At 39.2% G+C, this 14,583-nt stretch overlaps 1 protein-coding gene across 2 annotated transcripts; it reads left to right on the top strand.

The window, feature by feature from the left end:
* Window positions 1-92: 92 nt before the first annotated feature.
* Window positions 93-14,518, top strand: cab39l (calcium binding protein 39-like). 2 transcript variants are annotated; one of them, XM_044187834.1, is made up of 9 exons: window positions 94-339; window positions 7,260-7,392; window positions 7,786-7,950; window positions 8,546-8,664; window positions 8,824-8,992; window positions 9,662-9,721; window positions 10,662-10,727; window positions 11,085-11,228; window positions 11,520-14,518. In XM_044187834.1, exons 2-9 carry the CDS (start codon window positions 7,291-7,293, stop codon window positions 11,697-11,699), a joined length of 1,005 nt encoding a protein of 334 aa, XP_044043769.1. In that variant the 5' UTR covers window positions 94-339; window positions 7,260-7,290; the 3' UTR covers window positions 11,700-14,518. The 2 variants fall into 2 exon arrangements, with proteins under 2 accessions (XP_044043770.1, XP_044043769.1); XM_044187835.1 differs by lacking the exon at window positions 10,662-10,727 and having other exon boundaries at window positions 93-339.
* The last annotated feature ends 65 nt before the right edge of the window (window positions 14,519-14,583 follow it).

The following is a 14,583-nucleotide window of genomic DNA, read 5'->3' as shown; positions in this document are numbered from 1 at the left end:
TTTGAATTTCAACCTCGCTTCCCCTTCTTCTGCCATTAGTTTAAACGAATGAGGGTCCGCGGGGTTTTTATTATGAAAGTTCACACCGGAACTCCTTAAATATGTTTATGCTGGCTTGACAGAAGACTGGAAAGCGACCAGATGGAATTCTGCACTGCCTTCTTAACAGCTTCCACACATTTTAAATTGTATCGCACACATTTTTAGCTGACTTTCCTGCTATCAAACAGCCCTGGCGTGACTACAAAAGCCTATCCGGGAGGCTCGGCTGCGCTGTGAACCGGGACAGAAGCGGTCAAGACATCTAAAGATACCCAACCAAACATCTTCCCACTGAAGGTATCATTTCTAGCCCATATTGTCGAAGAGCAATAGCTTCTAGTTATCCTTAGGGTGAAATATTATTGCCCTTGACAGTCTTTGTAACTTCAGTCGGGGTTAAAATGTGTGTTATGTTGATAACTGAGACCTCCCTAATATCCTTTTCAGCAGTTGTTTCTGAAATCATGCAGACAACTGTGATTAGCTTTGGAAATCTGTCAAACAAAAAGGGTGTTTAGCCGGAGGCGAGAGGGGTGTAGCCTTGCTAAATCACATTGTCTGGGACTGTTTATGCGGCCTTATGTGTAATTTACTGCCGTCTGCGCTGCAAGCTCTTATTCCTCTAAACACTGTCGTTCACAGGATCTTTAATTCTTCAGCAGCACAAATACAGAGTGTGTTTTTTGTGTTGGTTTTTTTCCCTCCTTGCTATGTTACTTTAGACGACCAGCGTCAGGCTAGCCAGAATGAAAACAATGCAGCTTCCGGTCAAATGTTTCAAAATAAACAAAACAGTCTGACTCCATCTGTAATGCAGTGACTCCAATGCCATTTACCTATGCTAGGAATAGACTATGATTGCTGATTCATGTGACTAATTTTATGCTTATATAAAAAAATCCTAATATTGGACAGGCAGTAATATCAGCTTTTTTGCCCCATGTTGCTTTTGGAAGTTTTTCTGAGAAGACAAAACTAATTCTGGAGTGAATTTATATTTTATATATCTTGTATATAGAGCTGAAATGATTTTTCAATTAATCCATTAGTCGTGGGAAATTGTTAAGGCAAAAATGGCAGCTTCTCAGATCTGAATATTTTCAGGTTTTCTTAGTCTTTGATGATAATAAACTGAATATCTTTGGGCTTTGAAATGATGGTCGGCCAATGTTTAAGATGTTCTAAATCTGCTCAGCTTTTATTTTTTTAAAGCACAACTACCTAACATCCTGTGTTCCTCAGGCTCCCTCTATTTGCCTTGACGCATAGATAGACCAGAATCAGATACAGTAGTCTCTCATATGCTGGTAGGATAGGCCTGTCTGCCACTGGTTCAGAATATTAACCCTTATTCACCCTGCACATTACCGCAGCAACCTCCAAACTCTCCTGATGAAGCATATAGTAGCAGATAGTATACTTGTACAATATGGTCCAGATCTGTCCATGTGTGTGAGCCTGCTGTTGAAGACCCTGCATCATGTATTGTATAACCAAGGCTTTCAGTATTAACACGCTGGTATAATGTATGACAGGTGGGCATACTTTATACCTGTAACTTGACCAAAAGTTTTACAATTGTCTATTTGTGGCATACAGACGTTTCAATATCATCTTGCCACATTTATGTTCAGCATGACATTTAAACTATTGGCCTGTCTTTCAATTCCAAATTTTATTTTTGCCCTGGACTTGGCTTCCCAGGCTAAGTACCATCCCTTACGAGCTCTGCTAGTCAAATGTTTAGGTTAGGGTTAAAGCTGGGGTTGGAGTTAGCATCTGCCGCCTGTAACGAAGGAGGTGAGATTAGCCTTTTTTTTTTTTTTAAGATTGCTTATGTTTTTCAAGGGCTGCAGAGTATCTTCCTCACCCAGCCATGATGCTGTTTATCAAAGCAGCTGGGCATGCAGCAGGCGATGGCCACTCTGACACAGCCAATAGCACAGAGCCATAACTGTATCTTTATTGTAATGGAGGTTTCTGTGTGCTTCAGTGAGGTGCATCAAATACAGGCAGGCATCAGGGTTCACAGTAATATTGGGTTGCTCCTGCATAGGGAATATTTTTGCAGTTATGAAATACTTTTGTTTTCCATTCAAAGTTAAAAAGAGAAGGCATTTCTCACATCATTATCAATCTCAGGAATGGACTTGAGCTGATGTTTGTCCTTTCGGGGAGCGTTCCTCTCTGGTTGCCTCGGAGAGGACGATCTCCTTGTGAACGTCTGTAAAGAGAACGCCTCTTTGTGGTTTGAGATGGGCTGTGATGGAGTTCAAACACTTAGATCCTTATTGTATTTCTCTCTCTTGCTCTGTAGCATATCTAACACGTTTTTCAAGATAGAATTTGGAGCAAACCGGGGTGTTTTCAGAACTTTAAAAGCCCTGAAAGGTTTTGAATTTGATAACCTACATTCTTAAAAAGTCAGTGAAGTACAATATGGAGGTCTTGACTTTTATTCGAAGAAGTTTTCCTAGTAAGAAATGAACCCTGATGTGCTTTGTTGTACTCTGTGAGGTCAACTGATTTCTTGTCATTTTTATTTGACTTTTATTCCGTATCTTGGTTTCTCTTTGATCTGATATCAGTTTATACCAACAGTAATCATTTATGCTGAGTGAGTGAGTGAGTCTTTAAGGGTTAAATATCCTCCTTGCTCCTCCTTGAATACTTAAATTCCAGTTGTATGTGTTACAGTACATCATGAATGGCTGCCTCTGCATTCCAGACAGTCAAGAAGAAATGCTGTCAAATTAGAGGCCGCCATCTTTCTTATTTTTTGAAAGGCGGTACATTCATCACATTGTTGAATGCCTTCGTGGCTTAATGAAATAGATTTACAAGCAGTCCTGAATGCTTTAAAAGGTTCCAAAGGAGTGCACACAGTAATTATGAAGGCTTTTTCATGTGATATTTACATTTTGAATCTGAATATGATAACATCTGATGCAGAATGTATCTTATTAATTGCCATGAGTCATGGTGTGGAGAGCATTTTTCCTGTAATTTTCTATTTCAGATGCTTTAGCAGCTGTGTGTAAAGGTTAAAGATTGTGAGTTAATTAGTTTTATTTAATCAAGTCTGTGGATTATTAAAATAAATCATTTGCGCACTAAGTCAACCCATGGGCCGAGGTGAAAACCTGTTTTTAGCACAAGTCGGAATTCACTGCTGGTGCTGGCACGTAGGTGAGACAGATAACCATCTTGCTACTCTGGAATGACTTTGATTATTAAAGCCACCCACTACTGTGCAGTTTACACTTGTTACAGTGTATATTACTGTAATCTGATGCTGCAAAAGGCAGCTGTGGTATTTGATGAGGGCAGGGGACCTGACTATTATAACTGTATTGGCAATTCATACATGAATGACTAGTAGTTTTACCTTCTGAATAAAGACTGAAGAATACAAGACAAGAATGTGTGCTTTAAAGTTGTGCGCAAATTACTGCAGAAGAAGTGGAGAAGAACATACTTACTACTGTCAGTTTAAAAAAGTATAAACAAAGGAAAGTCAAGCAGCCCTAATGCATGTCGTGTAGGACGGCTTGAATTATTCAGAATGCACTGAGCGACTGTTCAGCACAGGGGTGGTAAAGATGAAAGTTTTCTTTTAGATGTCTGCTTTGGCATTAAGCCCATATGTCACTGCAAAGGTCATGCTTACAGATAATCCAGGAGAAGTCTGCTAACAGCTGAAATATGCCATCTTTCTTTGCTACATTCTCGCATCTAAGGGAATTTACTGTGAAAGTTTACTGCCAGCATAAAAACGGTGACTGGCTTGTTTCTGTTGGGTTCCAACATGACGAGATTGTCAATATACTCTGATCATCTGCGTCACAAGACTAGATAGATCTTTGTTTGTTTTTTTTATTATGGATTTTTGTATAGCTGAAACAATTAGTCGATGACCAGAAAACTAATTGTTGTATATTTGGGTTTTGGACAGTTGGTCACAAAAAACAAGCTATTTAGAGACGTCCATTTTGGTTTTAGGTCATTGTGATGGGCAATTTTCCCCATTTTCTTTTTCAAAACTCTGATGCCTGTATTTATTACTTAAAGATTACATTACATTTTTCTTTTAGACCAACAGGATAATAATAGCAGCTTTAATGCATCTAATTATTATTATCATAATTATTGTCACAAGATACACCTCCTTGCACTGACAGAAATATCAAAAAAAAAAAAATGACCGAACACAAAGCAGAAACAAAGGTGTCGTCCAGGAAACTACAGGAGGAATCTTAACAAAATGTGAATTACATTTTTTATAATCAGATTGAAATTGTAGCCTCCGTCCTTTAGCTTTTTTCAGTATTTAAGACTCATTTGTTCTCATGATTACAGCTGAAACATTAATATTTGGGGCAATGTGGAGCCTTTCTCTGTTGGATTATACTTGAGCAGAGCAGCTAGCTGTGTGTGTTCAAACCCAGTGGGCACCAGATTAATTCCATTACATAACATTTAGTCAGTCTTAAGTAGGCTACAAGTGAAAATGAAGGCTTCACAGTAACCTAGAGCTCAAGCTTTCCAGGACTCAAAAGAAGTGTTATTAGATGATTAAAATGGACCCTTTAAGTATTCTTTAATAAGCAGAAACATTTAGTTACAGCTGCAGAAACAAGGCCAGACGACTTAAGACTGGTTATTATCTGACACAGCAGTCTGCAGTATGATTGGATTAAAAAGCAGGAAAGCTTGTGCAACTATGGGTCCTCTTTTTTTTTTGATAACTACTTCCTCATTGCTTGCTTATCCTTTGACAAATATTGACTGGACTGAAGTTGTGTGGGCATGATGTAATATGATGATGAAGTGAAACAGAAGTAGCCTTATTGTATTTTTCTACTTTTTCCAGACATTTTTCTAAATAGGAAGTCACAAACCTCAAAGGCACACTTAAATCTTGACTTTGCAATTGAATACACTGAATAAAGATCTGGACTCCTGCACAGGTACTTGGAGAAGCATTTGATCGCATAAATAATAAGTAGAAATGCAAAATGGCAATTCCTTAAAGTTATATGTTAAGTGTCTCACAATCTATTGTAGCAAAAAAATCATTGCATCATATTTAAGGGACTAAAGGGTATTTAAGTCTCTTCAGTCTTAAGAATGTGGCTCCTTGAGTTCATGTTGACCTTCTGATGGTGTGTGACTGAAATATTTTGTGCACTTAACAGTTTGTGGACAAAGTATTTTTGAGTTTTCCTGATGTTATGAGGCATCATGTTCCATGTGACTTCATTTGTTAAATGTGAATCAGCAGTCTACCGTCTGACCAATGCCATTGTGTCAGCATTTTTTAAAAAAAAAACCATCACCACGACACCAAAAAACTCGCTCAATTGGAAGAACACGAGCTGGCATTATCAATAAAACCTTTAAATCTATTCATAAAAGGTTGAACACTGCGAGTCAGTGTTGAGGAAAGTGAATACGCTCAGCTGAGATTTTGTCTTTGTCAGGTGAAAACCTTGTGATTCTAATTCGAGCTGTTGTCTTGTTTTTGCGGGCATTGAAGAGCCCTCTTGTGTAACTGCATGTTTAGGCTTGCCCTTAATGTGAAAAGATTTTGCATTTGTTCCTCATTCTGGGGGAAATACTGATACTCGATGTGCTCTCCAGAAATATCTCTATAGAGGAACTGTTTATTTGCTTAATTTTATCATTGTTGCACTGTGAGCTGTAGCAGCTGTTCACTTGTTATGTTGCCCTGTGGTGGACGGCTCCTTCATGACAACTTCATGAAATCTTGAGTTGCTATTATTTGGGCAGCATGTTGGGTTTTATGTCATATAATTGGAGTTTTCCAAGTGTAACACAAGAGTCATTCTGTACAAAAGCATTCAGGAGTGCAGTGAAACAACATTTTAAAATACAGCATTCGCAGCTATCTAGCTGCTCTGCTGTCCCCTCGTAGATAATTAGTTAATAACCTTATTGTTCAGGCTTTCAGGAAGCTGCTCAGCATGTGTGTATGATGTACCCAGACAGCTTGAGTTAAGGTGTGACTTTGGTTAGGTATGTACAGTACTTTTCTCATGGAGCAAGTCCTGAGTGGGCAGGGAAGGAAGGAGCGACAGAGTTCGGAAGAGAAGGGGAGAGGTAGGAATGGATGAAATGAGGTTGAGCTTGAAAGAGGCAAGCAAAGATGGAGTGGATGGAAGGAGGAATGGTAGCAGAGGTGGACGGAGAGGAATGAAGGTGGGTTAAGGGGGAGGGTAGTGCCCGTTTACATTCCCAGATGAGGATTAGCAGTCACAAGTTCTGTGCCTGTTCCTGACCTGGCCTGGATTGTGAAGGCCACCACTGCCTCCTGGATTAAATGCTCACACGCTCATTCATTCACCACATTAAAATAACATTTGTTTTTTGTTGAGTTAAACCTGCATTGACATCTCTTTTTTTTCCTGACAATATGACTTAATGAGCATGTGAGGCTCCTGTGAGGAACTGACAATATGAAGGAAGGTTTAGCAGTTCCAATAGGTCTGCAGGTTGTGAACAATGGAATTGCATTTTCCTTTTATTTATGTCCTGCATGACTGAATGGTACATGTCTGGCACTAATGTTGCCAGGGCTCACCCATGTTGAAAGTCCTGTTTGAGACTCGGTGTATCAGTATGTTATGTGTCACCATGCCCATAGTGTGGCTGCAACAGAATACTGCAGTAACCTACATCTACTGGCACCTTCTTAACTGTTGATACCCAAACAGTCCGTGACATTCTGGCAGTACCAGGGCAAAATACAACCGAAGGCCTGCTCAGATATTATGAAATAAAGCAAAATCTAATTATATGGATCATGTACAGTCAAGACAACTAATGCTGAATGCTAAAAACATGGTGACACCAGGATGTTGCAGGTCATCAGTAAATCATCCTGATGCTCTTCTTTATTTATTTATTTATGGCTGATAAGTAACAAAAAATGCAATACAGAAATGACAAAAATAGTGGTTTTATTTCTATTTAACAGTGACACCACCAGCACAGTTTGTCCACCAGAGAGCACTGACAAGTTTATTTTCAACTGTAAAATGTCCTGCTCAGTACATCTTGATCGATGAAACGAAAAACTATTCACATGAAAATGATTATTGTTTTAGTTGCCACTGCCGCTATTGCATCCAGCTTGTTATTGACTGCTCCTTTATATGGCCTTCATGTGTGTGTGTTGTTGCTATGTTTCCCAGGTCCCAAGGCGAGTGTGTGTGTGTGTCCATCATGCCGCTGTTTGGGAAATCCCACAAGAGTCCGGCGGACATCGTCAGGACCCTGAAGGAAAACCTGGCCATCCTGGTCAAACAGGATAAGAAGACAGACAAGGTAGAGAAGGAGAGTGTATTCCTATGTGTGTGTGTCTGGGTGTCCAGGGGCCCAAGGGTGACAGCGCGCTGTGAAATTAGAACATGGAACAGCCTGGCCCTGTCATCTCCTGACACTTCACTGTCAAGACAGTTTACTCTCTCTCACACATGCACACACACAAAACACACACATAAAATTAGCCACACAAGTCAAGTTCAAGCTCAGTTTCAGCTTTCTCCTTTTCTCCTTCTACCAGGACGACTCTTAATCTGTAATGTTTGTTTTACGTGCATATTTGCTTTTGTGTTCCTCCATATTGTGTCCTTGGAAAGAGCAACACAGAGGCACCTATTTATTTACCTCCCCCTCTCCTTTCCCCATCTTCTTCAACTCTTCCTCTCTATTCTCCAGGCGTCTGAGGAGGTGTCGAAGTGTTTGGTGTCCATGAAGGAGATTCTGTACGGTAGCAACGATAAGGAGCCTCACACTGAGACTGTGGCCCAGCTGGCCCAGGAGCTGTATAACAGTGGCCTGCTCATGTCACTGGTAGAAAACCTGCAGGTCATAGACTTTGAGGTGAGGAGCAATGATATCAGTCCACATGTTCTAAGTTGTCTTTATGAATTGCTCCTCATTCCTCTGTGCCGTTTGGAGAAATGTTGTGGCATTAAACGAGGACTTTGCTCTTATTTTTTTAAGTCACATTATTGCTGTGAGGTAATGAAATTCCGACTTTTCTAATCAGTCTGCACTTAGACTGCATCACCATGCGCGACACTGTAACATTAACAAAAATGAATGCAGACTTGATGTTCACTGCTATGAATAACACAGCTCAAGTTATGATGGATTACACAACTAAAGCATGTCTGAAGATCCTGCTAATTGATTTTCATACTGGATAGAATTATTAGGATCCAATGGCTGTCTGGAAAGGTAGGAAAAATACATAAAAAAATCTAAAAGTGTAGATCATGCATTCGAAAATGCTATTAGATATACATGTTGTATATTGATTTGTTACTTGACTTGACGAGAGGTGTATACTTCAGTTATGGAGGGAAAGTAACAAGAAGGGATAGAGGAGTGTAGGATGAAGAACAGAAGGACATAGCAGTACTTAGTGCTTGTTTGTGGCTAATTTCGTGTGTGTGTGTGTGTGTTTTTTCAGGGGAAGAAGGATGTGTGTCAGATCTTTAACAACATCCTGAGGAGGCAGATTGGGACGAGGAGCCCCACCGTCGAATATTTCTGTTCCCACCAAGAGGTCCTCTTTATACTGCTGAAAGGGTGAGAGACACACACACACACTTATTTATTATATATATATATATATATATATATATATATATATATATATATATATATATATATATATATATATATATACTGTACACAGTCTAATGGCTTCCAAAGAGGTGACACAAATGATCTCTCTCTGTTTTGAAGGTATGAGACACCCCAGGTAGCGTTGAATTGTGGGATCATGCTAAGGGAGTGTATCCGCCACGAGCCACTCGCCAAGATAGTTCTTCATTCGGATCATTTCAACAGTTTCTTCAACTACGTGGAGATGTCCACCTTCGACATCGCCTCCGATGCCTTCGCCACCTTCAAGGTACCTTGGGTCCTTCCTGTTCTAGTCTGTATGATAAGGCTGTTAACATGCCAGCAACTATAGAAAAAAAGTTTTGAGTCAGAGTTTGACTGATGAGGGTTTTTGAAAGCCGATATATTTTTGGATTGAATCTGCCAATATTTTGTGCCAGTATTCAATATCTTTAATTCCCCATTTTTATCCCCAATAAAAACTTAGAAAATAGAAGTATTCAGTGGTAAGCTGGTTTAAAGGATTGGTTCAACCAAATTACAAAAACACATTTTCTTACTACATTTTTGTGAGCATTTTTCGTGAAGACTGTTGACAACGTGCTCTGTTAATTATCCAGAGTGACAGGAACACTGTTTTTGAAAAAGACACATTGCTCTTTAATTTTAATTAATTTAAATGCTATTTTCCAGTGGTGTAAGCACCACAAATTAAAGCCCAGTTCCCTCCATTGTATCGGTGGAGAGACAAAAATCTCCAACACATATCTCGAAACCTTTTAATAAAACCACAACTATCTGCATGGCTCGACACAACTAGAGGCAAGTCAGGACTCTCTTTGTGATTTTGGTGAACCATCAGCAGCCATGTCGGGGTACAGAAAACTACACAAATGTTTAGCTCTATTAACTGATAGACTTGATTTTATATATTTGTTATTATTATTTATATTCACAGGATCTCCTGACAAGACACAAAGTGCTTGTGGCTGAATACCTCGAACAGAACTACGATGCTGTGAGTGATTTGAGTCACGCGCACACACACACACACACACACACACACACACACACACACACACACACACACACACACACACACATATATATTTGTAGCCCTACCCCACAGAGGATTAGTCTGGAAAACACATGATGGATGACTGTAATAGCTACCACACTTATTAATGCAAGTTTGCCATGTTATTTTCAACCAGCGTTACCAGGCGGAACTTTTTAGTCTCTAACTTGCATCATGCCCCCCCCCCCGACCACATCCATGCAACACACACACCCCCACCTCCCATGTACGTCACGCAACATCAGCCACTGAGCTCAATTTGGAAGCGTAAACATAAACACTGTCCATGGCTCTAAATGACTGCTTGACCAGGAAGACCCCAAGAGAGGAAACACACACAGATACATAACCAGATCAGGTATCAGTCACAGCAGGGCTCAATGGCCCAGTCATGTATTTGTCTCATTGAACACACTGTGATCACACACAGGGCCTTTTGAGAGACTATTCAATAAGCTGGAAAAGAGGGCAGATAAGTAGGAAGTAAGAAATAAAGTTTTGACTAATACACTTTAAGTTCCAGGAAAACGGAATCAGTGGAAAGCCCTCTGTGACACAGCTAGTGTAGATACAAAGCTCTGCTCTATGCTGTCAGTTTCCCCAGGCAGAAGGGTCCCTTTCACAGGTAGGGCCCCCAGGGGTCCCAGGCTGAAGAAAGCCCACACCAAACTGCTTTTTTACCTGGACGTGGTATGTTGACAGAGAGTCTATGTAATGCAGGAGCCTGTGACAAGGCTGAGCCAAAATACAGCACAAGTTAGTTTTTGGTTTCGACTGTGTGATATACTAAAAACAAAACATTATTGTGGCGAAGGTGCTTGCTGTCGTTCAGTCAATGCCATTAATGTAAAATAAGTGTGTGTTTCTTATGTAATTGCAGGTGTTTTCAGACTATGAGAAGCTGCTGCACTCTGAGAACTACGTCACAAAGAGGCAGTCTCTAAAGGTTTGACTCGAGTCGTGTATATATATATATATATATATATATATATATATATATATATATATATATATATATATATATATATATATATATATATATATATATATATATATATATATATATATATATACACACTGTGAATTGATTTTTGCTGTGAAACTATAAATTTTGCAAGAAAGCTTCTTTTTAAATGGGAATTCAATTTGCACTTACGAGGACGCCTCCAACAGTTTCCCCTTCACCCACCATTTTGTATACCAGTTGGCCAGATAGCTTTAGCATCATTTGGTACGTGGTCTGACCATACCACACTCTGGCACCACTATCAGGCCTAAATTTACACTTACTGTACTCCTCCAGCTTCTGGGCGAGCTGTTGTTGGACAGACATAACTTCACGGTGATGACGCGCTACATCAGCAAGCCTGAGAATCTCAAGCTGATGATGAATCTGCTAAGAGACAAGAGTCCCAACATCCAGTTTGAGGCCTTCCATGTCTTCAAGGTAAAAACATCACACTCATAACACAGCAAATATGGATCCATTCAAATCGAAATGCAAGTAATGTTCTATCATGAAGTGGGTGCCTGTGTAGGAAGCCATAATCTGCCATAGTTAATTTATGTCAGACAGGCAATTTGTGTCATGGAAATCATGGAGGCATCACGAAAAATGAAATACAATTATCCTATCCCGCTGTGAAGTCTACCGAAACCCAGACCCAGTATGTACAGGAGGTAGATTCTCTCTGTTGTAAGTAAAAATGTGTGTTTTCTGCTGCCCCCTTGTCCTCAGGTTTTTGTAGCGAACCCCAACAAGACGCAGCCCATCGTCGACATCCTGCTGAAGAACCAGACCAAATTAATCGACTTCCTGAGCAACTTCCAGAAGGAACGCACAGATGACGAGCAGTTCAACGACGAGAAGACCTACCTAATCAAACAGATCAGGGATCTGAAGAAACCGGCCTCCTAGAGAAACATCCCTCCCTGCCTCTATCCCAACTTTTTATCAATAGGAAGACATACAGTTAAAAAAAAACACATTAACAATAATGGTTATTCTATTTAAAAAAAAAAAAACCTTCAAGACTTTGTCTTTTTTCTCTTTGTTGGTTCATTTAAACTGCAAGAGTAGTTCTCCATCACCAATCTTTCTTTTGTAAATGTTTCTCCTGAACTTTTTTCTTTTTCTTTTTTCATCTGTAGTGTGTAGTGCCACAACTCATGGTTGGGGGCAGCTGATTTGCTCTGTTGGGAGAACCAGCGGTTAAAAAGCTTCGGTCAAAATAGTCGGACAAAACAGACATGACCATTTTTGTAATGTTATCACAGTCACCAGTTGCAGGTGCTCTGTTAGTCGCTGCACACTAGTTCATTGCTGCAAATCAAAAAAATAATGAAGAATTTCTGCTTTTTTTTTTTTTTTTGCTGGGTCAACATGTCTGGTCGGAATCAGGCAAAACATATACTTTAGAGTGAGAACATCACTCTAAACACAACACAAGTGTGAAACACATTCTCAGTCATTGCTAAAAGCTTTGTTAGCCAAATGGCAACAATAATCCTCAGTTACCTTCTGCTAGCCAAACGCCTCTTTCTTATCGTACTGCCAAAGCCAACGATTGCTCAAGTTTTCTCTCTCTAAAACTAACAAGCATCATCAGACTTAAATATATTTCCGAAATGTCAGCGTAGCTTTGAGTCTCATCTTCCTTACTATTCCTCAAAAGTTAATGTTGTAGCTAATTGGTGATGCAAAACTCAACATCTGCTTTGCTTATTTCTGACAGTGTCATGACAGATTTTAGCCAGTTCAACGAGGGAAAGGCTGAAGCAGTTCTCTGAAGTTGAGAATACATTACATAATATATAAAGGCTGATTTGCCTATGGTAATAGCTTTCCAGTATCACAAAGATTCGGCACTTGTCCGCAAAATGTTTGGCAGGTCACCGCGGATGTCTTCTTGAAGTGTGCTGTAAGTTTTAAGTTTTAAATTGGCTCTGGTCATGATTTGATTTTCCTAATGTGATCCTGCAGTTTAAGAGGGGTTAATCTGAACCACTCTAACTTGCAAAAGTTACTTTAGTCAATCATGATTCAAAAAACCTGTGCTATTCATATTACCCATATAAGCTTTAGTAAGACTGAGACTGACTGACTGAATAGATGTGTTTTAGTCACTGTTGACCAAAAATTGCCAACAAAAAATAGTAATTGTAGGAATATTTTATTTAAGACTTGGAATGAAGGGCCTTTTTAATTGAGTCAGTGGGCTGCTATCGGTACAGTAAGCTCCAATCATTTTGATCACTGGTTCTCTTTGCTGGTGGCTGATAGCACTTTCTGTATGATAATAATAATATGATGATTCATATGGTTTTTTTTTTTGTTTTGTTTTTTTGTTAATTTTAAGCTGATCACTGTTTTCACATCGCTTGATGGTACATTTGTTTTTTATATATAGTTTCATTTCTTGTCATGTACAGTTTATGGTTTGTACACCTGAAGCGAGTGCCATTGTGAGTGAGAACATTGAACATTAACAGGAGGCACTTTGCTCTTGTTGAGAGAGGCGAGCAGCTGTTTGTGTTTTAGTTTCACTCCTTTTCTTTCTGTACTGTAACAAGTGTTTTTGTTTGGATTTGGATCTGATGTTGGTATTAGAATGGAAACAGGTGAGAAGATTCAGAGGTGCCTTTTTGGTTTGGTGTGTTTTCCCTTCTTTTCTTTTCTCTTATCTTTTTATTTTTTGTATTTTCAGTATCTTTTTAGGGGGAGCTTAATTATTATGTTATTGAAAATATGCTCTGGATAGAACATATTTGTTGTGATTAAGCAGTGAACCTCTTAACTCACCATATTTGAGTTACGCTGTCAAAGAAACATTTTAAACTGTTTGCAGCTGATTGGTTGCCATTGTGTATGGAGCAGGGTCACAGTTTCCCTTTGAGTTTGTCGCCAAAGTAGCGCTGATTCAACACGTGAATTACAAACTGTGTCGGCTACAAACTCATCGGGAAACTCGTCGCAGAGTGAGGCCAAAGTTGACCTGTAACAGGATTCGATGGTGAATTGTAACTGTGAAAAATCCACATGTAGTTAAAAGGACCATAACGTGCAAAATCAATGAGGTTGAAACGCTACTTTTAAAGTGGTGTTGGCTTTTTATTTGACCTCAATGAAAAATTATCATATTCCCATTTTCTAAAAATTACATTGGCATTTAAGTCAGTAAAATTCAGAATTTATTTCCCAATCAATATTTGATGTGCATTCATTAGGTTTCTTTGAGCCTCCACAGAAGTTTTATGTTTAATGGAGTCATGATGAATAAAAATGACTAAAAAAGACCTTTCACTAGACTAATGTTTAGCTGTCTAAACAGAAATAAAGGCACTAGTGGAGAACAGTAGGGTGACAGTAACAATTGTAAACCTGGAATTGCCATTCTGCTTTTTTTTTATCTGGTGTAAAAGAAAAATGGAAAAACTAGTTCTCCATGTTTTGTCTTTTGGGTGAAAACTAAAAATACCAGCTTTTTTAATGTTATAAGCTGTGACATATTACACTATATCAGAAAATAACATGAGATGCAAAAGTAGACCAGCCAGCTTTACAGCAGACCAAACGCAAATGCGTCTTTGATTTTGCCTGTTTTTTTTTTTTAAACTAAAATAATAAGCAGAAGAACTCCACATTATCTTCCCAGTGTCCTCTCTGAAAGCAGCCACCATTCCCCCACATTGATGCTATTGTACCACATTCATGAGAAATAAAAGGATGGGAATGCATGTTTTGTGTGTGTGCTCATTTCACGTTTACAGGCAGGTGGAGTGCAATTACTGAAGTTGATCGA

This window comes from Siniperca chuatsi, linkage group LG24 (genome assembly GCF_020085105.1).
Source record: "Siniperca chuatsi isolate FFG_IHB_CAS linkage group LG24, ASM2008510v1, whole genome shotgun sequence".
Lineage (NCBI taxonomy): Eukaryota > Metazoa > Chordata > Actinopteri > Centrarchiformes > Sinipercidae > Siniperca > Siniperca chuatsi.
This window is presented reverse-complemented; position numbering and strand designations above follow the sequence as displayed.

What these genes read in the sequence shown, in the direction of transcription:
- cab39l (XM_044187834.1), top strand. Translation starts at nt 7,291, where the DNA reads ATGCCGCTGTTTGGGAAATCCCACAAGAGTCCGGCGGACATCGTCAGG. An exon ending in AGGATAAGAAGACAGACAAG is followed by an intron (nt 7,393 to 7,785) that starts GTAGAGAAGGAG and finishes TCTATTCTCCAG; the next exon opens with GCGTCTGAGGAGGTGTCGAA. An exon ending in CAAAGAGGCAGTCTCTAAAG is followed by an intron (nt 10,728 to 11,084) that starts GTTTGACTCGAG and finishes GTACTCCTCCAG; the next exon opens with CTTCTGGGCGAGCTGTTGTT.